The 24,576-nt window shown below is 39.8% G+C and overlaps 1 protein-coding gene across 3 annotated transcripts in view; it reads right to left on the bottom strand.

Moving 5' to 3' along the window:
* Window positions 1-528: 528 nt before the first annotated feature.
* The window catches only part of col22a1 (collagen, type XXII, alpha 1), a 79,300-nt gene continuing 55,252 nt past the window's right edge, over window positions 529-24,576 (bottom strand). For all 3 annotated transcript variants that reach the window (XM_041967218.1, XM_041967217.1, XM_041967219.1), the window contains 26 exons: window positions 23,443-23,487; window positions 22,955-23,032; window positions 22,840-22,875; window positions 22,703-22,756; window positions 22,521-22,565; window positions 20,781-20,816; window positions 20,575-20,688; window positions 20,211-20,264; window positions 19,909-19,962; window positions 19,752-19,805; window positions 19,538-19,591; window positions 19,311-19,364; window positions 19,169-19,222; window positions 19,039-19,092; window positions 18,909-18,953; window positions 10,302-10,355; window positions 9,110-9,163; window positions 8,896-8,949; window positions 6,522-6,593; window positions 6,396-6,431; window positions 6,264-6,308; window positions 4,944-5,123; window positions 4,736-4,802; window positions 4,436-4,618; window positions 2,664-2,741; window positions 529-2,582 (listed from right to left, as the gene is read on the bottom strand). In XM_041967218.1, coding sequence (XP_041823152.1) covers window positions 2,389-2,582; window positions 2,664-2,741; window positions 4,436-4,618; window positions 4,736-4,802; window positions 4,944-5,123; window positions 6,264-6,308; window positions 6,396-6,431; window positions 6,522-6,593; window positions 8,896-8,949; window positions 9,110-9,163; window positions 10,302-10,355; window positions 18,909-18,953; window positions 19,039-19,092; window positions 19,169-19,222; window positions 19,311-19,364; window positions 19,538-19,591; window positions 19,752-19,805; window positions 19,909-19,962; window positions 20,211-20,264; window positions 20,575-20,688; window positions 20,781-20,816; window positions 22,521-22,565; window positions 22,703-22,756; window positions 22,840-22,875; window positions 22,955-23,032; window positions 23,443-23,487 — 1,848 coding nt within the window. In that variant the 3' untranslated portion in view covers window positions 529-2,388. The remainder of the gene's footprint in view (window positions 2,583-2,663; window positions 2,742-4,435; window positions 4,619-4,735; window positions 4,803-4,943; window positions 5,124-6,263; window positions 6,309-6,395; window positions 6,432-6,521; window positions 6,594-8,895; window positions 8,950-9,109; window positions 9,164-10,301; window positions 10,356-18,908; window positions 18,954-19,038; window positions 19,093-19,168; window positions 19,223-19,310; window positions 19,365-19,537; window positions 19,592-19,751; window positions 19,806-19,908; window positions 19,963-20,210; window positions 20,265-20,574; window positions 20,689-20,780; window positions 20,817-22,520; window positions 22,566-22,702; window positions 22,757-22,839; window positions 22,876-22,954; window positions 23,033-23,442; window positions 23,488-24,576) is intronic.

Raw genomic sequence — 24,576 nt, 5'->3', positions numbered from 1 at the left:
TTAAGCAAGTATGTGAATAAATATGTTCTAAGCTTTTACATGCTCTACCAGAACAAAGAAATTAGTTTGTTTTCTCAAGGTGGGAAATACTTTACAAAGAATATTACTTCACAAGAAACCTTGTCTGGGTTTGCATGTCCTTTTCTTTATATGCCTTACCTAATGTGTTGTATTCCAACACATGGACCAGAAAACTATATTCTGGTCAACTTTTTACATCAGTGGAAATTACAACTTTTTGCTTCCCGCTTTTCCACATTAACCACCCCGGCTTCAGGTTTCTGTTCAGGCACCGAATGAAAAATAAGTTCTGCCTCAGATGATGAGTTCAGAACAAGCTGCGAGAGAAAGAAAATGACAATTTTGTCACAGCCCTGAAAGAAAGAACAAATCATCTGTTCTTGGGAAGTATGTACAGACGATGGAACTTGTTGCTTATGCAAAGTCAAGATAAAAAAGAAAACATATTCTTGGCCTTAAGACTTTAGAACCACTCTGTCCTCGGTTGAATTTAGTAAGAGTGCCTTATACTGATCATGAATACAGTTTATTAGTTGTAAGAAGAAATATTTCACAGTTCTAGTAACAATTATTAGAATTTCTGCATCCAGATTCCATCAAACATGTTGGTATCACTTAATGGCTGTTCAAGTGGCTTAATGTCAAAAGCACTGCATTTGTCTGTCTGAATAAAACCACAGATTACTTTATGATCAAAGTTCAGTCACTTGCCCTCTACTCCCAGATCATTTAACTTCTGTCTTCTGCTGAACCTTTCATTGTCCACAATTAAAATCCTCTGATTGGTTACTTATTACCTTATACAATTGAAAGGTTGTTGAAGGTTGTATTCTTAAAAACTGACGAGGTTCTCGTTGCTGTTAGTTTATCTGGAATATTTTTGGCATTAGGTGCCAAGACACTTAGATAACTTCTGAAATAAGCCACACTGCGGATTAAGTATCACCACATCTGGTGGAATCCAGGGTTTACAAATGAACAGAAAAAGTAATTCAACCATCACCAACCAGCACTACCACAACTAAATGGTACAACATTCTTCTTTCTATTGTAGTAGGTCATATTGTAAGTCTTGGCTAACTCAGGTTGAAATTTTCCTAATAATACTTACTTCTGCATTTTGAATGAGATGAATCTGATATATTTTGCAAAAGTAGTTAAGAAGTTATATATCACACCAGTTAAATTAGAAAAGCATGTTTGATGGTGGAACAACAATGATTACCATAACTTGGTCATAGAGATACAAGAAAGTATCTTCAAATTTAGGTTCCAGGGATCAAATAAGAAAATCAATGAGCTGTCCAGGCCCTGTCACAGCGTGGACATTTAATAAGCTTCACCGAACACACAGAAGTGACACATTTAGAGAAAGAGATGTGAAAATAAAAGTTCTTTGTTGAAAGTAAACAAGGTTTGCAATAATACCATCCCTATAATCTTTTCTGGACAACAAATTAACAGTCTCAAGTAAAACTAACAACGGCATCGCTTCCTGTCAGAACATCTGTTTTTAAAGAGGATTGCTGTGTATGAACCTCGAACAACTAAAAGATTGGAAAGGAAGTTGAAAAATATTCTCTTAAAATCTGATATAAATCTCTAATAAACCGATATGAGTTCTTAAATTGTCCCTCAAACAAAATTTAGGCTAAATTGCTGCTTATTTATGGGTCGTAGATGTCCCAGAATAAATCTTGTTTATTGTTGTCCAAAGTCAGTCATTTTAATAAATTAACCAAAACTGCAATTTGTTTAAAGGTACATTTCTAGGGAATTTATTTCATTTTTAGTCTGTTTGAATTTGCTGAGACGATCCACAACAAGGCGACATACAGTAATAACACTGTGTAGTGTACAAATGTGGGTATTCATCACTCCACACTGACTAATTAGCACTCCTACACAGATCACTTCTAGTGATCGCCCCACACCATCTGCCCCCCTTTAGTAAAACAGAAAACTTCCTTGACTGAGTAGTAACCATCAGACCGGCAGAAGATCCCTATGAGGAGATTAGTTTAATGAGCAGACAATGACATGAAAAGCTGGGATACTTTGAAGGGGGCTTGGTTGCAACATCCTTGTTATCTCCCCATTTATGTTACAGGAAGCATGAAGGTGAGGAAAATAAAACTGTTAGCTGCCCTCTGTGCCCCATGATCTGAGAAATGTCCCATGTTGCTTAAACCCCAACCATCCCAAGCTTGGTACCACAAAATAAAAACAAAGAATCTGACCGGCAGCACCTGTTGCTTCAGCCCTCCATACTGAGGTTACTTTGAAAAAGAGGAGTTCTTGATTCAGACTGACATGACCAAGTTCATAAATACAGCCGGACATCCAGTTCTGTGCATCTCCGGCTTTTTAGGTCCCCTTCACGTTTTTAGTGTGGGGTCTCTGTGCCAGGCTGGCGTAGTAGGCACATTGGGTGGGATCGCACTGGCCAGTAGGACCTGGAGGCCCAGGCAAACCATGAGGGCCGGGGTTTCCTGGCTCTCCCTGGGCTCCGGCTTGTCCTGGGCTTCCATCTTTGCCGTATCCAGGCATACCGGCTGGGCCTGCATCAGTGAAAGGAGAATTTAAACTAAACTGGATCATTCATCCAGAATCAGACCGATGATGAAGATTCTTGTTGTTACCTATAGGACCAGGAGGGCCTGTCTCTCCTCTTTCAGCGATACCAGGTTCTCCCTTTTCTCCCCGTGTTCCTTTCTCACCTGAAGGGAAAAGAAGCCACATGGATTACAGCACACTGATTTGTAATAAATATTTCTAAGCTGCTATCACACAAAGAGATAACAGAAATAAATAAGAGGAGGAAAGGCATAATGTGATTCTGATCCTTGTTTATCCCTTGAGTTACAGTTCAGTAGGTTGACAAATAAACAAAAACACACACACAAACACACAAAACTAATTAACAGTCCAGTGCAAACTTGGAAATCAGTAAAATGTGCTGCTCATCCAAAAGTATTAGTCACAATAATACTTTGTTGGACCACTGTTAGCTTTGTTGCTGTGGCATCCTTTTGTTAAGCTTCTGAAATGTCACAGCACTTATTTACGTCCAGAGTTTTTCCCTAAGATCTTGCAGTGATGCTGGGCGAGCTGCACAGTCTTCTCCAGCACATCCCGAAGATTCTCAGAGGGGTTCAGGCTTGTACAGTAGGCACTAGGCATAATGGCTGCATCACTTCATCCCCCTCTCTTCTTGCCCTGATGCGCCCATCACTCTGGAACAGGGTAAATCTGGACTCATCAGACCACATGACCTTCTTCCATTGCCCCAGAGTCCAATCTTTATGCTCCCTACAAAAGAGAAGCCTTTTTCCCCGGTGAGCCTCACTGATTATTGGTTTTCTTATGTCTACACAGCTTTTCAGTCCCAATCCCTTGAGTTCCCTTTGTATTGTATGTATGGGAATGCTCTTAGATTCACTAGTCCTGGGTTCTAATGTTTTCTTTGATTTGATTTCAGTAAATGTTCAAGTGATCACTGATACCCATCATTCAGGAATTTTTTTCCAAAAAAATTCCCTCTTTAAAGACAATGGCTTTCCACTATCCTTCCAGTTTTTAATAATGTGTTGGACAGTTTTTAACTAAATTATAATACTTTCTGTAATCTCTTTAAATGTTTTCTTTGCTTGATGTCAATAATTTGACCGCTCTATGACAGATTAACATATTTTCCACAACCACAAGATGTGTCTTCCATCATGGCTGTTAAAGAAATGAGAAGCTGCTCACAGCGTCAATTGGAGTTTAATAACTTGTTACCAGCTGAAACGTCATCATCTATGCAGTAATTATCCAATGGGCTCTTTTTTGCTTAATTAAACCCATGTGAGGACTTCCTTTTGTTGGACGGGCAGTGTGGTATCTTGCTAAACTCAAACTAAAGGAGCACTGTCAAGCATTTTAACAAAAAGTGCTCAATCATGCTGATCTAAGCACTTTTGGAATGATTCTTGGCTTGCTTTTTTAAGCTAACTGTTAAGCCAGCTGTTTACCCTTGTATCTAGCTATTTTGCTAAGCTAAGCTAATCACCAAGTTTATCTATAAAGAAGTCCTCATGAGTGCATTTATTTCTATAGACTTTTGTCAATCATCCCTCATGTTTTCCATCCACAGCTTTAGAGGAGCCTATCCCAGCAGATGTTGGGTGTTCAATGGACAGGCTGCCATTCAGCCACAAAGCTTAAAAGGGACTTAAATGCTTCAGTGAATATATGAGCAGTTCAAATGACAGAATTCTCTTTCAAGTTAGAGTCAAATCAGATTTGGATAAGCAGTTTGAAACAGTTAACTCATGCAGTGTAGATAATCTGGAGCAGTTATACAGGAAACATAAGAAATTATGAAAGGACTAGACTCTAGAGTGAGAATGTACAGAAAAAAAGTTCTTACCCTTAGGGCCCATGGGTCCCCTAGGTCCTTCTCCTCCATTCTGTCCAGGCATACCTGGTTCTCCAGGGGGTCCTGGTCGTCCAGTGCTGCCATCCTTACCTGGAAGGCCTGGAGGTCCTGGTCGGCCTGCTGTGCTCTTTACATGGGCTGGCTGGATCTGAGCCATGAGGTAGGCCATTTTTGCTGGAGACAAAACAAAAGTTAATTAAGTCACAAACATTATCCTAAATTAGGTCAAATGAAACAAATAACTCAAATGGCTCCCTCCATCCCCAAGCCATAAAAAGATTGCTTCCTCACCATCTAATTGTTTTGCCAGCTCCTCCTGGATGAGCCGTCTCATCTGCTCCAGTGACACTGACTCTCCCTGAAGTCGCAGAGATGTTAATGGATAACTCAATTATTGATGCCTCCATCCAAATCATCTGTTGCTGACGTGCTTACGGCTGCAGCATCAATGTTGTTTCACCACCTAATTTAATTAAGTTTTTGCACAGACATAACTCACCCTTTGGCCTGGGAGACCTGGATTTCCTGAAGGTCCCTGTGGCCCTGGGGCTCCTATTTCTCCTGGTGGTCCCGACATACCCATCATCCCTGTGTGACCTTTCCTGCCTGGGGGGCCAGGGTTTCCCGGCATACCTGGATCGCCAGCATGTCCTTTATCTCCTTTCGTACCTGGATCTCCCTGATTGATGATAACACTTACTCGTCAGGTACAGAATTAGATGGAAGTAGACTAAAAGGAAACTACAAAAAACTCAAAGGAGGAAGAAAAACTTTATTAATTCCTTCACTCGGCTCAACCACCAGCTTTCAATAGTCGATTAGCAGCGCCAGCCTATGGTTGAACTATTAAATAATTACCTGCAAAAAATGTAATCCCAGCAGGCTTGTCAGTCTTAATTTGAATATTTTTTTTTTTTTTTACTGCATCAAGAAAGTACCAGTCTTTAGCTGTATTAGCACACAGCTACGTTTTTTTATATAAATTTTATGGTTGGATTTTTCTAAAAACTGCACAATGATTTAACGGAGTGAGGGGAATGGAAGAAGTTTAATAATAAACGGTATGAGTATGAGCAAAAGTGGGGCCTTGTGTCTTATATTTCTACTTCCTGTTTAAGCAGTAGGGTAACAGGACTGTTTTGTTGGGTTTGGTAGTGAATGCTGTAACTTTTGCAATGTCACACAAATTCCAATTTCTACATGGAACTTCAGACTGCCTGCACAGGTTTTTATATCTATCAAGTTCAGCTGTTTTTCTCTGGTTTATGAACTTTTTTTATTGAGTTTGTTCATCTTTACAGACACATTTTCACAGAAATATTCCTTTCTACCACATGCCCACTGTGGGGGCTTCATGCGCTCTTACATATTCTTGCAGTATGGATTTTTCTATATTTGTGCCGTGCTTGAGTCAGGATTTTCAAAGCTGACTCAGAGTCAGCATCTTGGACCGATTCATCACCTCCTGGCGTGGGCAGGTTGGGGGTTTCAAAGTCCATTCTTAACTGTTGTTTTCATGCAGGATGACTTTGTCTCACTGCTGATGCTTCTTCTCTTCAGAGCACTTTGCCAATACAAACCATTACAAGTTAGCTCTGATCAATTAATGAAGCTCTTGTATGAAGTTTGTATAAAACCCATTGACTGGAGGCAATATGTGTAAAATGCTTCATTTGTATGTGATGTGGTGAACAGGTTGCTTTTAGACACATAAAATAGCTCTTCTTCTGACCAACCCATCGACTCCAGACGTTATAGTATATGAGCAAAAAAGTAGATGTGCATCCTCTTTGCTTGTGTGAACACTGGTAGTTCTCACCTTTTCTCCTTTGAAGCCACGATCACCAACTCTGCCAGTCATTCCCTTAAAAAAAGGAAATAAGCACATGGAAGCAAAGAAATGAATATTATTACAGGATACTAGCTGTCAGTGCTCCTTCTGTGTTCTTACCTGTTTTCCCTCTGGGCCAATGGGACCAGGTGGACCCTGGAAATCATGGGAAAAGTGAAAACTTCTGTATTATCCAGTTGAAATAATTCTTTAAATAAAAGAGAACAGAAATAATCATGTACTCACTGCGGGGCCTTTAGGCCCACTGAAGCCTGGTAATCCTGGGTTGCCAGCTTCTCCCTTGTCTCCCCTAAGACCCTGTATGAAAGCAGAAACATGGCCTTCCATCACATGGCACACATGTGACATACTGCACTCGTATCCTAAAAGCCTCCCTCATTACTGAGGATTCAGCCAGATTAACATTCAGCTGCATTACCAGTTCAGCGTGCAGCGTTCCCCTGGATATAAATCTCATAAAACAATCTTGTGGCAGGACATGGCAGCCTGAGGAGATTAAATTAATATTTACATGCGGCATGTGGGCATAAAGATGCCATCTTTAGGGCAACCACAGAGTGCATCCCTCTATTAATTTATGCAGGACTGTGATGTTTCTCTTCCTGTTTTCAACAAGATATTATTGGAACAGATGTTTCTCGTTTTGTTGTGCTTTTCTCAACTCAAGACACCATTCTTGATGTTTTTTTGTCAAGATGGCATCTTACTTCTAACACTCACAATCCAATGAAATCCCTTTCTGTTTCCTCACTTCCTCCCTGACAGCTGGCTGCACATCATCTGCGCTCCTCATCTCAATAAACCTTCCCTCAGCACACAGACCAGAGCAGCTTCTTCTGATTAGCTTTCTATTAAACTAAATGGGGTTAAGTTATGTTTAATTAATCCCTGTGTGGAAATGATATTCCCGCTGTATCATTGCTGAAAAATAGAATGAAAAAAAACGTTGACAAACTGTTGGAGAATTAGATGGAACTATCTGGAAAAGTCTGCCAAATCCCATTTATGGCTTTTTCCAATCAGCTTCCTAAAGCTCTGAAATAAAATACATGATTTTCACACACAACCATCTTTAGGGTTTACAGAGAATGGTCTGAAGAAGAGAAAATATCCAGGGAGCAGCAGTTGTCTGAACCAAAATGTCTTGTTGATGTCAGAGGTCAGAGGAGAATGGGCAGACTGGCTGGAAATGATGGCTACTGGTTCCAACCAAGATATGCAGAACAGCATCTCTGAACATACAACACATCCAGCCTTGAAGCAGATGGGCTACAGCAGCAGAAGACCACACCGGGTGTCACTGCTGTCAACTAAGAACAGGATACTGAAGCTACAATTCACACATACTCACCAAAATGATCCCTGGTCTGCTGAGTCTCTATGTCAGCTCCACATTCAGACACTAGGCTCCGAATTTGGTGGAAACATAATGAAAGCATGGATCCATCCTCCCTTGTATTGCTTTAGGCTACTGCTGCTGGTGTAATGATGTGGAGGATATTTTCTAGGCACATTTTAGGCCCCTTAGTACCAACGTGGCAGCCTACCTGAGTATTGTTGTTGACCATGTTCATCCCTTTATGACCACAGTGTAGCATCTTCTGATGCTACTTCAAGCAGGATAAACCACCATGTCACAAAGCTCAAATCATCTCCACCTGCTTTCTAAAACATGACAATGAGTTCACTGGACTCCAATGGCCTCCACAGTCACCAGATCATCCCAATAGAGCAGCTTTGGGATGTGGTGGAACGGGATGGATGTACAGTCGACAAATCTGCAGCAACTGTATGATGCTGTCGTGTCAATATGGAGCAAAACCTCTGAGGAATGTTTCCAACACCTTGTTTAATCTATGACACCAAGAATTAAGGCAGTTCTTAAGGTAAAAGAGGGTCCAACCCAGTACTAGTAAGGTGGGCCTGATAAAGTGGCCAGTGTCTGTACATCAAGTAAGACTTGTTTCATTGTAGAATGGATGTACAATGATTGTTTCAAGACATAAAAAAATGACACCATCCTCTAAAATATTTAGTCCCTCATGCCCATCCTTCTTTCCTCACACACTCAGTTTGAGAGGTTCCTGTTTATATGAGTGGCAAACGCCCCTACAACCTTGACAAGTCAAAACTTTTTTTTTCCTAAATGTGCTGCTGTGTATAAAACCTTCAATACACACTCAAATTTTGTTTCGTCAGATGACTCAGATTCACAGGTATGCACATTTGTTGAGGGATGCACTTATGGAAGTGAAAACCCAGAAAACAGTCCAATGATATGTTTCCCTGTCCTGAGAGAAGGAACCAACTCAAATTCTGTCAAGTCTAACTGACCTGTGGAAATCAAAGTGCCCTTCCTGTTAAAAACAACATTTACTTCAATCTTCAATTAAAATCAGACAGCCTTTTGAGTCCCTCACAAATCATCTTCAGGAACATTCAAAGGATTACCTTGCTTTATTATCGCTGTTATCCTAGTTTTCAACTAAATATAAATCTTTCTGTGAAACAGAATATTTCTGCTAGTTTTTTAAGGTTATGTCTGTTTTCATGCAAACACTTCATATAATAAAGTTATAAAAATGTAAATATAACTCACTGGTGTTCCAGGGACACCTGATTTTCCAGATGGTCCTGGTTCACCTGACTTGCCCTGGAATGCAGAGTAAAGGAAAGCAAAAGATGATAAGAAAAAATTGATGGAAGACAGCAAGACAAATTACTTGAGTGTCACTTTGTGTCCTTATCAGTCTGGTTGACACTGTTCTGCTGTTTACATCTGTCAGCTCTCCTTGTGATGGGCAATTACTCACCGGTTCTCCTCTTGGCCCAACAAGTCCTTCTGGGCCTGGTGGTCCTTTGAGACCCTGCAAAAACAAAATACCACAGACTTGTATGTCTCCTACATGCCAACATCACAGCAACTTCATCATTTATCATTTAAAGGAAAATGTCTAAATCAGGGTCCAGTCTCTGGTGTGATGGGGACATTGTTATTTAATTGGTGGAAATAAAAGAAAATGTTATTTTATTCAGGAGACTCATGCTGAGAGACTCATGCTGTCTCCATGACTGACAGTCAGAAGATGAATTTGAGGTTTTTGTGTAGTGTTCTTGTGCTGCCTGGAAGTAGACAAATGAGGTGGATAAAAGTGTTACAGCCTTTAAATGGATGAGAGCTTTCAGTGTGTCATTTGATTACTTGCAAAAACAACTTTAAAGACTTCACTTTTACAAGTTGTTTAACTAGTGCACAAAGGATGGAAAATTGGACATCCTGATAAAAACTGGACATAGGCAACTTAAAATAATAATACAGAGTAAACTAGGACTCTGTGATGTAGAGAGGTCAGTTTAATCTGCCATTTTGCTTTACTCTGTTTTACTTGTAGACAAGGTTGTACATCTGATTTCCTGTTTTTATCCTTAAAATGGAAAATAATAAAGATTTTAAATGGATGTTAAATATTTGCAGTCTGGGATATTTTCATTAGATTTACACAGACATGGCATTAAGATAAGAGAAATTTCAGACATAATTAATTAATTAACTATATCTCTTGCACACTTATTGTTTTTAAGTCATCTTTATGGCAGATTTATCTACTTATTCATTGCAAATGTGTTCTTGAAAAACGCCTGCACTTTAAATGTGCATTTGATTCCTCTATTTATTTTGGTACTCCATTTCTTTATTCTTTAATACTTACCAGCTTTCTATATATGTATCTGCTGTTGTTCCAAAGATATTACAAACTTAATTACTAACAAAGTAAAAAGTTTGGACACACCAGCTTATGAAAATAAATGGTTATGTGTTTAAATTATTTTCTAAAGTTGTATATCGGCAACGACAAAGCTATAAAATTTTCTGTATGTGACTTGACTACAGGAAAATCTGGGTTATCTTACAGTTTAATGGAAAGGTTGTATGAAATGAAGAAATCGTGTTTAATTCATGTAACTCAACAGAGTATTATGTGTAATATGTGAGGGAGGACTCACCTCCTTCCCGGGTTTGCCATCATGCCCAGGTGATCCAGGTTTTCCATCTTCTCCCTGTGTGCAGAGTATGAGGAAACGTATAATAAACCTATAAACATGTATAATTAAGTAAAAATGGAAACATAAATGTTCAGGTTGAATTTAAGCAGAACTTGGACATAAAATACATTTCTAGAATTGCATAATTCTAATGTTTTGTCATTTAGACCCCATCCCAACCATACTGTTAAAGGATATTTTTCCCTTAATTGACACTTCCATACTGGATTTTATCAATATATCTCATCTAATATGTTATGGAAATTACAGGATGCATATTTATCTGATATATTCCTGTTTGTTCATGTAAATGATGAACCTTCCCCACACACCAGAGTGAGTGATGGAGTTCCTCAGGGTTTTGTACTTGGACAGATACTTTTCCCAAAGTACATGCTTACTTTAGGTAATAATATTAAATAGTATGACATACATTTTTTTTATTGCTATGCAGATGATACTCAGTTATACCTTCACAAAGCCTGATGAAACCAATTATTTGGTTAGATTACACGGAAATAAGGATCCACCAATACAACAGCTGGTCAATATATCAGGCCGATATTTCCGTTTTTTTACTAGTATCCGCATTGGCCAATATGCGGGTACATGATTTACAGACAGGTATCCAGAGGCAGCTCTGTGTTGTTGGAGACACTGCACTAACTTAGTTAAGTGCACTAAGTTAAAAAGTAAACTATATTTGTTATGAAATAATCTTGTAGGCCATCTGCATCCAATCTCTGAGAGCAAAATGATTTCACACAGCAGCTGATTGATCAATGATTAACTGACATGACAGACAGACAACAGTTATCTTCCACTAATCTATAAAGTCAATTAAAAATGTTTCGATAGAGCAAAACCTCCACTGAGTTCTAAACCATCTTGTTTTATGCTATGAAGTCTAGAAATGGCTGCAGCACTAAGCTGGGGAAAAAATAAAGGCACCAGCACCATGAAAGTACAAAAATTATTCAAAAATGATGTTCTTTCCACGTGCACAGGCTGCTTCGTGTTTGGTATGACTGCGATGCAGAAAGAAGGGAGGAATATTTCTGGCTTGGACGTTCCTCTGCCAGCAAACTGCAGAAACCCCTTCGAGCTGTTTGGGTTTCGGTGCACTTTTTAATGATATAGACTTTTATTCCTGCAAGGTCCCGTATGCTTTAAAACCCAGCATGGATCCATCTCTGCATATCACCCTTTACAGAACCCTTCCACATCCTCTGATCCAGAATGTCATGAATCTAAAAATAGAACAGCATGCAATGAAAATAACCACCTGTGGGCGGAATATGATTATATTTCTTCTGTTATTTACATACTAAATATTAACACTTGTTTTAATGAAAATTGACATAGTTTTAGGAAAAATCAGGGACCAGCAAAGATTTATGATCTTATTTGAGAGGTATTGAATGTGCACATTACAAAACAGTCAAAATAATCCTTTTGGCCGTTCTTTTGTTGAATGCATCTAATGTGAAAAAAACAGAAAGAAGAAAAAAAAAAGAAAAGATTTAGCACAGATATGTTCATCACTTCAGATTTAACCTGAAGGTAAAGTCAACAGTGAGCATTTATGTGAGGTGCAGATGAGAAAACAGCAGCTGTTCACTCATCGGTGGTTCTCTAAACATCCAGACTGCAGCGTTTTCACCTCATATGAGTTATTCATGTTATTTAATAGGAATTTCTCAGCACAAGGACCAACTTCTAAGAACATTAATGAGGAGGAGGAGCAGCTCATGCAGCTGGATCACACGGGAGCCGGTACAGGCTGACTGGAGAAAATGTGGAGTGTCTGTGTTTCCTCCATTATAACTAACAGCTCCTAAACTGGGAGGATTAAGAACTTTCAGATGTTTTATCTTTAATAAATGTTTCTTATTTTAACAAACGAGACTCGTAACATTGTTATTATTGTCAATTTTATGATGTAAATTGAGGGAACCATAGCAGTATTGGCTCCAAATATCTGCTCAAAAAAAGAGAGGCACCCAACAGTAGTTAAGATGGGGGACAACAGCGCCGCCAAACCTCGACTCTATTCTGGAATGCAAGGAGACCTCGACACCGGAAAGTTTTCTTCTTTGTGGGGCAGCAATATACACTTGCATCCAGAACCCGACGAAGTTCTTCTTCTACTGGCAGTAAGACGTGACGCAGAAAGAACGTACAGACGAACGTATGTTTTAATTATTATCTATCCAACAAGTGGTATCGTCTCTAATAAGCATTTTTTGCTATCTACAAATACAATGTATAAAAGTTTTTAGAGGTCATTAGCTGCTATTTCTCTACGGAAGAGTATTAGGGCCACTGAAGAAAAAAAAAATAGAATTCTGAGAAAAAAGTCAGAACTCTGACTTTAATCTCAAACTTCTGACTTTAATCCTCCAACAAGGATATCTGGTCTTCTGAGACGCCTCTGTCTCGAAGAAAATCATTAATATCCAACTTTGTCATTTCTCTCCTGCTCTCTCACGATTACACAGACACCACTGGGGGTTCCTTGTTAGCAGCAGTCTTGGGAAAAAGTCAATTCTGACATTAAAGTCAGAATTCTGACTTTTGTCTCAGAATTCTATTTTTTTTTTTTCTTCAGTGGCCCTAATACTCTTCCGTATTTCACCGCCAAGTCCGCCTTTGAGATTTATGCAACGATGCGGGCTAACATTAGCTTTGCTAAAGCGAGTGTGCACTTTACGATTCGGTGGACCTGGCTAACGTTGGCTTTGCTAAGAAGCTGTCCTTATAATCAGAAGCTTGGCTATCTTGTATGGGAATTTAATTTGCCTTTTAGTGGGTTGTGGTGTAAAATATATTTGTGCCCAGTTACTTCCAGTACCTTACCTTAGTCGGTGTAAACAAATAATTTCATAATTTCAGTTGTCTAAAACCATGTCTTTTCAAGACAGTCATTAAACATAAAATAATTTGGAGGTATTGTAAATCTTATATGAGCATTAGTCAATTTTAAAAAACACGAAAACCAGTATTATCTATTAGCACTGTAAAATTACATTTAAAAAAAATGATTGGCTATGTAGTTTATAAAGTCACTACAGTCATGTAATTTTTCATTTTTGCATGTGCTGCTTGAAATTCTTCTTTTTTTTCTTTTTTTAATATAAACATATCATCATTGTCTGCAGGATTGTGGATACAGTTGAGAGAGGACAGGTTCTGGCAGTGTTTTCCAAGGATCAGATAAAGGTAATTATTAAACATATTTTGCTGTTAATAATTACATCATCTTTCACTGATTACATGTTCCCCTTTTACTTTTTTCTTTCAGACATTGCATGATGATCTGATGAATGGAAAGACGCATTCAAACAGACTGTGTCTGTGGCAGAATCCATCTCCCTCTCTCCAGCTGAAACAGCACCTAAAGCTAAGGGCGCTGAATGGGTATATGAAAATGTTATCAGTCACGTGTATGTATGGGTGTTGACATTTATAACGTATTTAAAGATGGAGTTTTTGTTTTGCACTTTTTTCCCACAGATCTTTGAGCTTCTGAGGGTGATAGAGGAGGTCACGGCTCTAGGAGCCAGGATAAGGAAAGGGGAAATCAAGCTTCTGGACTTTGTGTTTGATGTCATGCTCCCAGAGGTAATATGGTCAGTTTTGCTGGCTTGGGAAATGAGAGTAAATTATTGGTTGAGTTTGGTCAGTATTTTATTCATTTGAAACTTGTAAGAAAAAAACAAAGAAGTGAATTCTTTAGAGCACCACGAGGTATGATTGGATCATTGAACTGTTTTTCAGGTCCTGATCAGCATCCTGGATGATAAAGGACTGAACCATCTACAAACTGGATTCATAATGGCAAGTGGCAGACTTCTTTAGGTAAACCTCCATTTTTTTTTTTATTCATTGTTCATTTTTGACTCCTAATTTTGGAATATTCAGTTTTATTTGCTCATCATTTTTGTTCAAGCTTTTACCTTTTTTTTTCTTTGTTCTTAAAAGATTTGGTGATGGAAAATAAAATTAATTGCAAATATGAGAACTTCTAAGTCAATTTCTTAATGTTACCAGTGTGGTGGTGTCGACAAAATACTTGATTAATTTAAAAAAAGTCATTTCAATGTTGTGACAGGGTGTTTGTTTTGTTAAGGAAAAAATTACGATTATGATTATTTACAGAGGACGATGGCTACTGGCTGTAATGACCTCTTATGCTTTTCTGCATTCAAGCAAACCCGAAGAAGATTGAACATACTGTTTCCTCAGTGTTGTGTAGAGGGTGTGCAGTTGTCCTTTATGTCCAGCAACTTATGCAGTATTTTCCTCTGGACAGTCACGTCTCCCTTATCTCCAGAACTAATTGGGTTGATCACTTTCTTTAGGGCTCAGGTTCTGGTTCTGCTGCCCCAGCAGATGCTGGAAAGCAGATTGTACTTTCTACGACAGACTTACAGAAGACATAAAACAATCAGACATCGAATGATTTTAGCTTCCTTAAGACGTACGCTCAGTCCTTTCCTCTAGACAACTCTACTCTAGGATACTCAATTTGGGCCCACAAGGGACACAGCCTTGCAGGTTTTCAGTGTCTCCATAATCGACTTAGCTGTTTTGGAGCAGGGAATCCAGGGCGGTGTCTTCCTGGAATATATGGACCTTCTCACAACAGAGCAGCTGAATTCTACCTAAAGCACTTGAGAAATTGAAGAACATGATCCTCAAAGTGCTGCCTGATTGGTCCAGGTGAGAGGGGGCTCTGAAGCAGGTAGATGATGGCGTCTTCAACACCAAGAACATTAAGATAGGCGAACTGTAATCAGTCCTGAAAGCTCTTGACTTGCTTGGAGGTGAGTTTATAAAAGCCCTAAGGAGTGATATGCTGTCAAATTGAGTTTAACTGGATTACAGGAATAACATGCTAACAATATGAAAATGCAATGGTTACCTGGTTACCATGTCTCATATGCATATATACATACTATTCACTGCTAAGTTAGGAATATTCAACTTTCCGGTGAAATTGACACAAAATGTCTATAGTTCACAAAATAATGATATGTCATGAATGTAAGACATTTAAGTACAACCCGAAATGGTAATTCCTTCAAAACAATTTATAGATAGAACAGTCAACAGTGGTGGGTATATGCTACATAAACAGTGTCATGGGCTGGGTGTTGCCTGGTCTGATGGTGTTTAAATATACTGTTTACATACAAGCTGTCCTTGACCCAGAATGTTTTCTGGTCCATTCATGGTTCAGACACTTCTTTTGGTTTATTTGTGGTTAATAATCTTAATGAAGAGCTGTTGTGCTATAAATACATAAGTTTATTAATAAAGGTTATAGTGCAATATGCACATTGGAGATCAGTAAAGATACACATGCTCATTAAATGTCAGTTTTGAAGCATTTCAAGAGTATTCAAGAAATGACAATCAACTCTAACCGTTTCATGTCTGATTCCAGATGAATTACATTCTCTTATGGGTGCGATGGTGTATGAAAAGTGTTTTGCTGCAGGCCTTTAAGCAGGCCTATTAAATCTGAGAAATATAATGATTATGTTAATAATAAGCCTAATAATAATTATCTTTAGTATTAAACGGACAACAACATCTACTTTTGACTGAAACATTGATTTTTTTTTCCATTCATTATGTAATCAACTTACTGTAAAACACTGTTGAACATCTGTCTGTGATTATTATTGAACAATTACATAGCAGTTATTTAATTTTTCCACCAAAAATTTGAAAATGACAAAGAAAACAACAAACAAACCCAGTCAGCTGCAAAATTCATAAACATATAATCCCGTTTTAATGCAACAACCGTCCACTGCTCGCTTGCCATGACCAATATGGCGGACACATTGATCGTATCCTAGCAATGGGCCGAAGCTGCATCTGTTTTTGCCAAAGAAGAACAATTTCCGGTGGCAAGGTCACGTGACTTCCGGAATAGATGGCGGACGCATGGATCGTATCCTAGCAACGGGCCAAAGCTGCGTCTGTTTTTGCCGAAGAAGAACAATTTCCGGTTGCGAGGTCACGTGACTTCCGGAATAGAGTTGAGATATGGTGGCGCTGTTGTCAGACATCTTAACTGTAGTTGGGTACTCTTGCAAAAAAATGGCAGCCCGTATCTGCCATCAACCAAAGCTGATGAGAAAAAAATTGGTATCGGCATCGGTTCTAAGAAATCCATATTGGTCGATCCCTAGAGAGAAGTCTTAAAACATTTAAAAATTAGGTGGTAATTTTTCTCCAAAGCGACTCACAGTGGTCAGGCAGTAACGTTAAGGACCCAACTGGAAGGTGTTAATATTCGTCCCCTGGTGAATCGCATAGGAGACAAATGTTCTGCCAGCTGAGCCATCCAGCCACCAACATGCTGAGGCTGGGGGACTGATTTAAAGAGAAGATGCAGTGTGATTGTTTTGGGCTGAAGCACAGCAGAGAGGGAGGAGGATCTGAAAGTTGTATTTGTTTGTATAAAAATTGTTCCTTTATTTATTGAGTAGATGTTTTCATTTATACAGAGCGATCTCATCAGTGTTGATTTGGTATTATTATATGGCAAAGAGTTTGCTATAAGAATTCAAATGAAATGTCTTTTGTATTGAGGACCTAACATAAAATATACCTTCTACTTTCTGAATAATAGTGGGCCTAATTTTCATATGACTGACATTTAGTGACAGTAATTACAGGAAGCACAGGGTAAATCTCTGTGTCTGTGGCAACATGCTTCACTTCTTCTAATAAGATGTCTGCATAGTGGCAGGGTGGCTGCAGGGCTCGCAGGCTGCCCGCCTTGCTGTGGCTCACTGAGAACTGTCTGTAATGAGCCGTGCTGTTGTTCACAGGGCCGTTGTTCACAAACCTTTCCTGCAGGTGTGTGCTGAGCAGTGTAAGAGGCAAAGCAGCAGGTGCAGTGATTCTCTCCAAGGAGATATGTGAAAAAGGTGCAGGTGTCACACATAGTGTATTTTGACATCACAGCGGTGCATGTGGAACACTGAATGTGGCTGTGTGCTATTCCTGGCTTCCTTGTGGTGGGTAGAAGGGTAGTGTGGAATATGGCTGATGAGCAGAAAATCTCCTCTTTCTGTATATCATATACTTTTGTGCAGGAAAGTGACATAAAGCAAGGTTATATTCTCATCAGCTAAATTTATATATATTACGCCTTAAATTTTATGACAGTAATTTTCTGGAATTGCACTGAAAAAAGAGACAATCAACTAGAAGCACTCAGAGAACCCAAACCTCCGCCAGGCCATAGGGTCTCTTACCTAAGAAAAATCCCAAAAGGCAGCCCACTCAGTTGCCAACCCCATGCCACCATTCTTATGTATACTTCAAGCTAATATCACTGTCTGTTTTCCAACATCAGGATAGACTGTAATATCAAAAGCCCAGTTTCCACCAATTGGTGCATGGGCTGTATTTTATTGTGTTTCCACACGCGAAAACTGGGAGGGGTACCCTAATATCCTACCCGCCCTACCTTGTTGGGACCCTTCCGTTGGGGTATCAATCTAAACAACCCGACCTATTGATTGTCTGAGAAAAAAAAGTCACTTTACATGCAACCTGGCATAAAACCAAAGCAGGAACGGCTCCTTGTTTAGAGGAACATATTTTCGTTTTCTTGATTAAATCTTTATTTAAGATGCCGTTACGAAGCACTGCCAAGAAGAAAGAACACAAACTGCTGGATGACCTACATTTTCCTCCTTTATTTCTGAGTCGTGTTTTGGTTCTACTTTAAAGAAGGCACTGCGCTGTGGTGGAGTCATGCTATTACGTAGCTGAGGCATCTGGTGCTGTCCAGCTAATATTCTGTGTCTCGGTTAAGGTTGACTGTGGAAATGCAATGAGGTTACAGTTATCCGCATATCCACAAGGCTTAACAGTCACTGCTCCCAATGTATCCTTCTATGACACGTGATTATGGTAGGATGATGATGTCATGGTAGGATGATGATGCTAGTATTAGTGATGATGATGTGTTTTTGTTTTGTCTTTTGCTTTTTTTTTCCTTTAGTGGCCTTTATTTGACAGTACTGGTCAGGGAGAGTACGAAGTAACAATGAGCCCCAGGCTGGGACTCTAACCTAGGCAGGCTGTGCTGAGGAACTGTGGTCTCTGTACATGGGGCGGCTGCTCAACCAGTTGAGCTACACACCTCCCCCATGATTTCATGTTTTAATATTTCACAGATTTATGCACATTTTTTTTTTTTCATATTTTCACATGTAAACACTATATTTAAATATTAATTTTGTTTTATTGTCTGATTACTCTATCATTTTACAAATATTTGTTTATCCATCTTACTTTTATTTAATTTACTAATGAATATATTTTATCATAGTTTTATTAGCCCTAATTTCAAGTATTTATGTTAATCAATATTATTAATATTTCATATTGCCCTTACAATTAAGAAATAAATGCACACTGTACAATCGTCTGATCCTTTAAGGAGAAAAAACTGGCGGTACTGATAAAAAGTCTAATTTGTTAAACGTATTTTAATTTTCTTCTTATCCAACACATAAAAAACAAGCTGACCTTAGATCCTGGAGTTCCTGGTTCTCCTCTGTGGCCTTTGAAACCCTGAACAAAAAGAGAGGAAGCACCGCATAGGTCATCTAGCCGTGCAAACTTTTTCTATCAGATTCGTTCATGGATGATTACTTACAGGAAGCCCCCTGAGTCCAGGATTTCCAGGCAGTCCAGGTTCACCTTGCTTGCCCTGGAAATGTAACACAAAAACTTAAAACATAATATCTGAGCTCATTCATTTATGAAAACTTATCAGATTTACTTACAGATTCTCCGGGTTCACCTGGTCTGCCATCTTTGCCCATTTTTCCAGGCTGGCCCTGAACATTAAGGAAAATATTATTCGGCACCTGCCATTGTAAAAACCCACAATTTTTTTGTCAACACAGACAGTATGTTTTTCCTTACTATCAAGCCAGGAAGACCCGGCGGTCCCTGGATTCCTTTGAGACCCTCTTTGCCCTGGAGAAGACAAACACACAAACTGATCACAGTCCCCACTGAGAAAGAAATGATTAATAGCTGCTATTACAGCACAGGCCGGGTGACCTACATGCTAGATGGAGGAGGCATGTACAATAATGACAAGAGGGTGATAAGTTTTCGAAGGGGAAAGTACACCAAATACACCTGACCTTTTCTCCAGGGGACCCTGGGGGACCCACAGGTCCAGGCTGTCCATCGTTACCCTGCAGAGGAATGAGGCATTGTCAGTGGGGGTGCACAGAAATAGAAAGCCTGACTGTGGAGCCAAACAAATGAGCCCATTTTAAAAAAAAGCTTAAATATTTGGAGCATCTGAAGTTTAAATCCTGTAAATATACTAATAAGGCTGGAAAAGCTACTTACAGGTGCACCCATTAATCCAGCAGCACCTGGGTGGCCAGGGGGTCCTGGGTGACCCTGTAATACAGTGATTAAAATACAATAATCTAATTCATAAGCAGCTTTTGTGCAAAAGAGAGAAGAAAGGGGAAGTGGGGAGTTGTGAGCTGTATAAATTTACCTTGTCTCCTTTGTCTCCAGGGCTTCCTGGAGGTCCTTGATCACCCTTTGTGCCCTGAGGTGAGAGAACAGGAAAAATATACATCATATATCCAGAGAAAAGCATTCAGTTAAACCTCAAATGTTCAAAATATCATCACGAGGATATTGCAGAAGCTATGTTGTTTATTTTATTTTCCAAATACCTTTTTAAGTCTATTATCTGAACTTTAGGATGTAAAACAAAACAAAGAACAAACATGTAGGTAGAAGAAACTTAGTATTCATGGGAACAATGAAAGTGCTCATGGTATGCACACTTACCTTTCCTCCATCGGCTCCTGGGGGCCCTTGAGGTCCGGCTGGTCCGGACGGGCCCTGTAACAGCACAGCAGACCATCAGTCCCTGTCCAGGCTGATAGTGCTGAGCCCCATCACTGGGTCCTATTTGTTCAACGCGGCCCCCAGAGGAGGCCCAGCTAATGATGCAGACAGCTTTACCATCCGTCACAGCTGCTGTGACGGATGGTGCTGAAGCTTGGACCTCATGCCTCATACTGGGTGAAAATAGTGGAGACACACACTTTATAATACTCCCTTAAAGATGAGCAGGGTTACTATAATAGACTTTACATCACAGGAGCAGTGAGGAGTTTACAGTAATGAGAGGTTAATGACTTTGTCTTACTTGGTATCCATCTTGGCCATTTTTTCCTGGAGGTCCCTGATGTCCTTTATCTCCTGGGACTCCTGGTAAACCAGGTGGTCCAGGTGGGCCAGCAGGGCAGTCTGAACAAACATCCTAGAGACAACACAGATTTTATGATAAAGCAGGTGGTCACAGGATCCAAGCGTGAGATTATCTCACAGAAGAGCAGAGGAGCATTTCCTTACCTTCAGGTTCAGGTCAGAAAGATCTGCTGCTTTCCCCTGTGACAGAGGGGGAAAAAAGGTTTATCTATCAGGACAAGAAGATTAGAGGCTGGGCTCTGTGGAAAACCTAATGCTCTGTGCAGAAAATATAAAGGAGTAAAAACTGTATAGAAGCTAAGATTACAGCTGAACTGAACTTTGTTTGTTTCATTACATCTTTTTTCTACTTTATGAGAGTTCTTCAATAATATATCTTTTAACCCCCCCCAACCCACACACACACACACACATGCAAAAAAGTAAGTTAAGTGTTATTTATAATTGTGCTCCAACCACTCCATAAACATGCTACAGTTGTGCAAACATCTGGCTGAGAAAATTAGGATTTTCAGATAAATTGCATCATTAATAAAACTAAAAGCTCAAACAGTAATGGTTGCTCTGTGGCTGTTGGTGCTGTCAGATTAGTTATAGTGGCTCTCTGAGTTTATGCAAGATGTGAAGCACCCTAAAGCGAATCATCTATTGTCATTGCAGACAGGAACACTTAAATGATGTTACAGCCGGCTGGCATTTTGTTACAGCTTAACTTGATCATTGGCTCTGCAGACGCTGGGCCTTACTGTGAGTCCATTCCTGTTTTGTTTAATTTTTGACTAAAACCAAAATGTGCAAAGTTTTATGAAAAGGTTCTAAACGATTGGGTTAAGATTTAGTTCAAGTGTTCACTCACTGTTTGGTTACAGCAGGTTTCCCTAAAGGCCCATTTATGCCCCAAGCTAAAGACAATTACAGCGCCTTTCAGACATCTCCTGCATCCTTTATGTGCATGATTTGCTCCATTTCCAGGGCTCTCGCAGATGTGTCCCCTGATGTTGCAAACAGAGCAGAAGCCCCAGAAACTATGTGGGCTGTGTTGAGCAGTAAAACTGATGCGCAACCAGTGAAAGGAAGAAAGAAGAAGTAGAAGCTGCAATGTTTTTAATGGCCACTATACCCGTCTTCTACACTGCCTTGTTTTTAATGTGTTTTAGGATGTACATTATGATGATCTGCTGTCATGGTTCACGCTTCTTCACATCTCCGACTTCCGCATGACCTTATTTGGAACACCATCACCAGCAGCTGTTAGGACGGTGCAGCTGGAACGCATCAGCCTCATCACACCTCCCGCATATAAGCTCCAGACTAACATCCAGTCATCGCTGGATTATACTACTCACTGTGGTAACCAGTCGAGCTCGCAGTATTATTGTTTGTACTCAAAGTTATTGCTGACCATTGTGTCTCCTTTCTCCTTTAAGCACCCGACCTGAACCCTGCCAGTTTTCCAGAATCCTGTCTGCCCGCTCCATCCCGTCCTCAAAGCGAACTCATCGATTCATCCCTAACAATAAAGTGTTCTTTGTTTTTCCCTGCGCTTCAGTCTCCTTGGATCCGCACACCAAACCTTGACATCTGCTCCACCTTCACTATTTTGTTATTGTCTGAAACTGACGTCAGAGATTGGAGGAAAACTCTGAATTCTGTGCTGCTCTCTAGTAGATGATTTGCATAACAACCATGCCAACGCAAAGGCTGCATGGAGGTATGAGGGCTGTGACATTGGAAATAGACATACCTGTTTACATTCACAAAGAAAGCATAAATGAGCCTTAATGCTGGCAGCAACAGTAACAACACACAGCTGTTGTGCTGCAGACACAAAAAACGAAGGAAAACTATGGAAATGCTGATGATGTCTGGAAACGTGTAACTTACAGGCTCTCCTGGTGATCCCTTTTCTCCTGGTCTTCCTGGTAGACCCTGAGTTTGGAGAAAAAGCAACCAATTAAATTTTATGTCTCCCCAAAAAACAATTATTTTTAATCATCCACCAAATTGCAGAGAGTTAGATAGTCTTATGCAGGCAATTAGAGACTTTTTGGGTATTTTGAACTTACATTGTGCCCTGCTGGGCCCTGAGGACCAGCAATTCCTGGTGGACCCCTCAAACCCTGAAACCCAGACACATAAGCTGAAGTAAATCGTTTGATAAGCTGAGACATACTCTAAATTATTTTCTCGAGCAGATAAATACCGCAGGTCCTGGTTCCCCATTCTTCCCTGGAAGTCCCTGCAAAGACAAGGATGCTCATATTTAGATAACGAATGTAGTGCGGCAGGATCAGTTTGGTCAGCCATGATGTTCATACCGGCGGTCCTGTTGTCCCTTCCCCTGAAGGACCCCTGTCCCCAGGTAACCCGGGCTGACCACGTGACCCTGGTAGGCCCTGGAAGGAAAGAAAAGCAAAGCCTGCTTCATCATCCTCTTCAGATAAAATCAACCATCAGTGATGTTTGGTTCATTTGGCAATGACTGACGATCCCTCTGAAGAGCTGGCATTTCACTACTCGGAGGAGAAAATGCATCAGTAATGACTTTTGAGCAGTTTGACACCATAAATTCAGCAAATGCCCTCATTCAGCCTCAGCATCTCGGAGGCGGCCTTAATCAGAGCGGCGGTCACAGAGCAGTGGACACTGAAATTGCTTTTGGTGCTTTAAACAAAAATGAATTTTTTCTGTCATCCGAGCCAGAAAGAAAAAGGTTTTTACAACAACAAATGAGCAATTGCACAGGATAAAAGAAAGAAACAAAACAAGAAATTGAAACCTCTTGAAAACCTCCTAATGAGCTTACCTTTGGTCCTGGTGGTCCTTGAATCCCCTGTGGTCCTGGTTCTCCCTGTAATACCACAAATGAAAGCAATCAAATTCCTTGCTTACACCTCTTTTAAATAAATAACTCAGAGTGGAAAATGAGTTGCAACAGTGCTTGCTGGTGCACATGACCACAGGGAGGCCTCGGGTCTGCACCTGGCAGCTGTTAAAAACCAAACCGCTGCGAGCCAGGTCTGTTTGTGCCCCTGTGCAGCTTTAATATGATAAGTCGTAACAATGTCCTTCCTGTTGGCTGCTGCCTCGTCAGCAGGACGGCCACATGCCTGGTGGCAGTGAAAATGATTGAGAAACATGTTGAGCTGCACAACAACAAAATGTGCCGACTTCAGCTTGTTTTCTTCCCACACAGCTGCTCGTGTTACCTTGTGCCTCAAAGGGATGTTTACAAGCATAAGCACATGTGGAATACAGGGAAGTGTTCAGAGGCACAGATGCAGATCATATTACAATCATTCCAAGAAGAAAAAACTCTTTTCTTTCATTAAAATCAAGCATTTCATTATTTTTATTCATTAATAATGTAGACTAATATTCATTATTTGTGTAGACTAAAAGTTATTTTCCAATATAAACGTATTTAGAGGGAAATAAATGAAAAAAATGTTGTACACTAAAGTCTTTTCTCAACATCATTTAAGATTAACGACCCAAAGCAGCACAAAAAGTAACATACAAACAGAACAGGCACCTGGGAGTGTCCTTGTGCTGCAATTCTTGGCTTTTTGGAGTCGTTTACTCATTTGTTTAATAAACACTTGAATGTGCAAGCTTGATAAAAAGATCAATTAAATTTTGAATTTGCTAAATCAAATTAAAACAGCATCTGGAGGGACATGTAACAACTACGGAGGTTAACTGGCAACGTGTCAGTGGTGTAAAAGGATGCGGTTTTGTCATCACTCCACAGGCTTCATGTGTATTTTATAATATATTTTAAGATTTTATATCTAGTTTTTAAAGTTTGAAATGGGCTGGCACCATGATATAAGTATGAGCTTTTGCATCTTTATCCCACAATCAGAGCAGTTAGATCATCCAATCAGATGATGGAGGCATTGTGAGCTTTTTCAGTAGCTGGCCCCATTTTCAGGAA

The sequence above is a fragment of the Melanotaenia boesemani genome, chromosome 17, assembly GCF_017639745.1.
Source record: "Melanotaenia boesemani isolate fMelBoe1 chromosome 17, fMelBoe1.pri, whole genome shotgun sequence".
NCBI lineage: Eukaryota > Metazoa > Chordata > Actinopteri > Atheriniformes > Melanotaeniidae > Melanotaenia > Melanotaenia boesemani.
This window is presented reverse-complemented; position numbering and strand designations above follow the sequence as displayed.